The following is a 3,866-nucleotide window of genomic DNA, read 5'->3' as shown; positions in this document are numbered from 1 at the left end:
GCAACGAATCGGAGCCTGCGAAAATGACAAATAACAATGACGGGTAAATTATTACTGGTGTCAATGTTACTGCCCGTTCACACACGAGCAACCGAGTACGACCGAGAGAGACAAGACCGCCTGTCAAGCTTGTTGCGACGTCCTAGGACCGGGTGCACTGCTGCAGAGCTGGTCCTAAGACGTCGTAAGGGGCTTGAAAACCGGTCTTGTCTCTCTCCCCCTACTCGGTTGCAAGTGAGTGAATGGCGCTTTACTGGCATCGATTATTATTGGTATCAAAGTACAAGTCTAGATGCAGGGTTATACACCAGGTCTGCATAGGTACAAGATTAAGAAGGTGAGACGTGTGCGGGGAAAAATTTAAGTGAAATGCAAGACCACAGAGGACAGTGTGTCATTGGGAGCTGAATATCTACAGGAGCAGATAATTGTATTGCATCTGCTTACAGGAGACATCGATGCATATAAAATGCTGCATTTTTTCATGCTTCTCTGATATCAATGCTTATGTGACATGCAACATTACCTGTGGTGGCTTGTTACCCTTTACTACCACTTGTAGCGATAATTGTAAGCTATCTACAGGTTCAGATGGCATTCCCAACATAATTGTAAAGGGCTGTCACAAATGCTTTGCCATTGTTCTTCGAAGAGTGTTCAATTCTGATGGCATGGCATCCTTTCAGAAAAATGGATATGCTCGATTGTCGTGATTTGAGACCTGCTGTTCTTGTCCCTTTGTCTTCAGTCGTCTCCATTTCAAACACGAGTACAATATCAATATTATGCTGCATCACTTTTAAAGAATTTTTTAAGGTGTTTGGGTAGGCTGTGTATATTAGGGTGACAAATATGAGCACATTTTTATAATATGTTTGGCCAACTGCTCAGCCCGACGTGTCTACAGTCGGAGACAGCTCATGACTGAAGCGGAAGCTCCTCCCACTTCATTCCTCTTCGGTAGAGCGAACGCTGGGGATGAAGTAGCCTCCTCTAGATCATTTGCTCTGCTAAAGTGGAAAGAGGAGGTGGGACGAGCTTCCTCTTCGTTTTTGACTTGTCACCGATTATAGAGTGTTTAATAAGGTTAGCAATGAAATTGTCCGTGCCGAAGCTTGGTAACAATGGGCTGAGCCCTAATTATAATACCTCTTTCAAAAGTGTACATGTGTGTGTGCTAGACTGCAAAGGACTCGGGTTGAATAAAATTGTATGCCAAGCTTCTGCATTTTGTTTTGATCTGTAAACAAGTAGCAACCGAGTTTCCAAAAGCAATATTCAAATGGGGAAAGAATAATGTCCCTAAATTATCTGATTTCGGAAATCTTAGGTCGCACTAAATAAGGCTGCGCTGCTTCTGACCGAAATAAGAAAAATAAGAAAAAAATTGTCACCACAACTGGTAGTCGCACCAAGCAAGAACTGATCATCCATCGCTCAAAGGGCCTGCTCTTATTTATGTCAAAATACGACAAGAGAGCATACACGCGAAGCACTAAATTGCACTTTACTCGAATTATTAGCGCCGCTCAACAAACATTTTCACCGTAGGTAGATTCCACGCTCTTCAGTTACGAAAAAAACCGGCGACCGAGTGCGCGTGCCTGCGGTGACGCGGTAGGCGTACCAATCAGCGGCAGCAATCTACGGAACGTTGGGACACGAATTACGCACATCGGTTCTCCCTGCGTCGGGGGATATCTGCATCCTCCAGAGCCCAAAGGGCAACTCGGAGCACGGCGGGCTGGAGGCAGACCAGCACGAAGTCCGCGTGCTCCGTAATACAGCCCTCCGGCTGTGCTGCCTTCGCAGGTATGCATTCCCGGCAACACAGGCACTCCCTTGAGGACGGCATAACCTCGCATCTTTTACAAGAGCACCTGTTGTTAAAATAAAGGAGACGTCACACAAAAGCTACATGTAATAGCACAGAAGTTGAGAACTATGACGCTCAGCACTTACCACGCCGTGTTCATGAGACGCCAAGCGTCTGGGTCCGGACTCGGATCGGGCAGAGCTGGCACGTCCTCTTCGTCGACGGACCGCTTTGGACGTTTTGCAGGCGTGCGAGCGTAAGGAGATAATCCTATGGACTCGCTGTGCACGAGCATCTCGCGCTCCAGGTCGCTCAAACCGTCCCTCCACGTCGCCATGTTGAACGAGAGAGAGCCTGCTCTCGCTGTAGCACAATGCTGCTCGTCGGAGGCGCTAAACACAGAACAAAACCGGAAGTTCTGCGGCTCCAAACTGACGTCCGATGCACGTGACCCGGAAAGTGCTGGATGAGTTGAGGGGTTTCACAAACCTCAATTTATTCTAATTTTTTAATATAGGAACGCGCGCACCTGGACAATAACTGTTTTCTGATCTTCCTTTTGCTAGTTACAGAGAGGACCGGCCACACTTATTTGGCCGAAGTCCGAAAATTGTTTCATGGGCCCTTTAAAGTAGGAATTCTCGTGTTCCGCCTCGCAAAAGCGCTGCACGAAGGGACCGGGATGCCTAATTCCGTTAGGAAGCTTTGCGTACATCGCCTACGCTGCGGATTTCTGGTCTCGTGGTCGCCAGCTCAATCTATGCTCAACGTGACGGCCAACGCTCCCGCTAGTAGCGTAGAGCTCTACCATGCGGTCTACAAAAAGGTTATTCTTGGCCCTAAGTGGGAGAAAACTGGTCGTGTGCGCGGTATGTCGAGCAATATATAGACATCGGGAATGGGTTCGCGTTTTGAGGCCGTTTGCTCCAAGCACTTTTAAGGGACAGAATACGTTTACTTGTTTTCAGGTAATTACAAAGGCAAATTAAGGAATGATCGAAGGATTTCAAGCGCGCCTGTGTTAGCCAGCCATTCGTGACGAGATTAGAACGGTAGTTTTGGCGAAGAGGGTCGAACGTTGCAAGTAACACGCTACACAAATGTGTAATATATTATACTATTTTTTTTAAAGAGCAATAAATAAAACTTTTAAGCCCGCCGATGATGTTATAGGAAGTTTTAGCATAGCTTTACCGCAGGCTACTGTGCATAAGCAGGGCACCGCTCATGCATTGCTCGCGCTGAAACTCAAGGGCGCAGCGCGAGCTTCCGGTTGCTTCTCCGTATACGGAGAGCCTCCGGTCACGCTCTCCGTAATCGTCCTATCAAAAACCATAACGCAGCGCGTGTTGCGATACAGGAAAACCCGACTGAGCAGCGAGTTGTGAGCCTGTGCCACGAAGACGTCCATCCTTTGAACGCTGCTCTTCCGAAGCTTGACGGTCGCCGTGCGCGGCTCACTTTTTAGAACCAGGCAACGCGCAAACATCACAATATCGCCATCACCCTCAAGAATATTTTGCCACAAGGAGAGACTTCGGGTGGTGCCCAAAACGCGCACGCCCTTTACAAAGCTTCGCAAGTTGAGGTCTCCGCAACTTTTAAATATAAACATGCTCGTTTTCCTAACGCACGTCAACATTTCCGTCACCCCTAATATCCTCCTTCCCTGATTGCTTCGCATTTGCGGACAAGTAAATTATTTTTAGCCTAGTGACCAGCGTCACCGAACAGGCGCACGGCCACATCCTGGAAAATCTATACCCATTTCTTCCGCCATGCTGAATAGACATTACATAAAGGGTTAGTAACACCTGTATGGGTGTTTTAAAGTCTAGTGAGTGGTTTTAGGAGTGAAAAAATTCGAGTCATAAAAAAGTCGAACTCGCGAAAAATTACTCACGAGCATGATTATGCATATTGTCAGGGGTTGTGACCAAAAAAACAATAAATAAACAGGAAGAAATAAACGTTTAATGTGGCGACCTTGTGCCAAAAATAAAAGAGTACAAAAGATAATAACAGAGCGTCGCGGGCGTCGAAGTCGACG

General features: G+C 47.1%; 1 protein-coding gene across 1 annotated transcript; it reads right to left on the bottom strand.

Annotated features, from left to right (window-relative positions):
- Nucleotides 1-1,666: 1,666 nt before the first annotated feature.
- Nucleotides 1,667-2,153, bottom strand: LOC120841589. Its single transcript, XM_040212514.1, has 2 exons — nt 1,963-2,153; nt 1,667-1,880 (listed from the first exon to the last, which is right to left on the bottom strand). The coding sequence occupies exons 1-2, from the start codon at nt 2,151-2,153 to the stop codon at nt 1,667-1,669; spliced, it is 405 nt and encodes a 134-aa protein (XP_040068448.1).
- Between the last annotated feature and the right edge of the window lie 1,713 nt (nt 2,154-3,866).

This window comes from Ixodes scapularis, unplaced genomic scaffold (assembly GCF_016920785.2).
Source record: "Ixodes scapularis isolate PalLabHiFi unplaced genomic scaffold, ASM1692078v2 PGA_scaffold7__128_contigs__length_106722199, whole genome shotgun sequence".
Classification (NCBI taxonomy): domain Eukaryota; kingdom Metazoa; phylum Arthropoda; class Arachnida; order Ixodida; family Ixodidae; genus Ixodes; species Ixodes scapularis.
The sequence above is the reverse complement of the archived record's forward strand: the minus strand, read 5'-3'. Positions and strand labels throughout refer to the sequence as shown.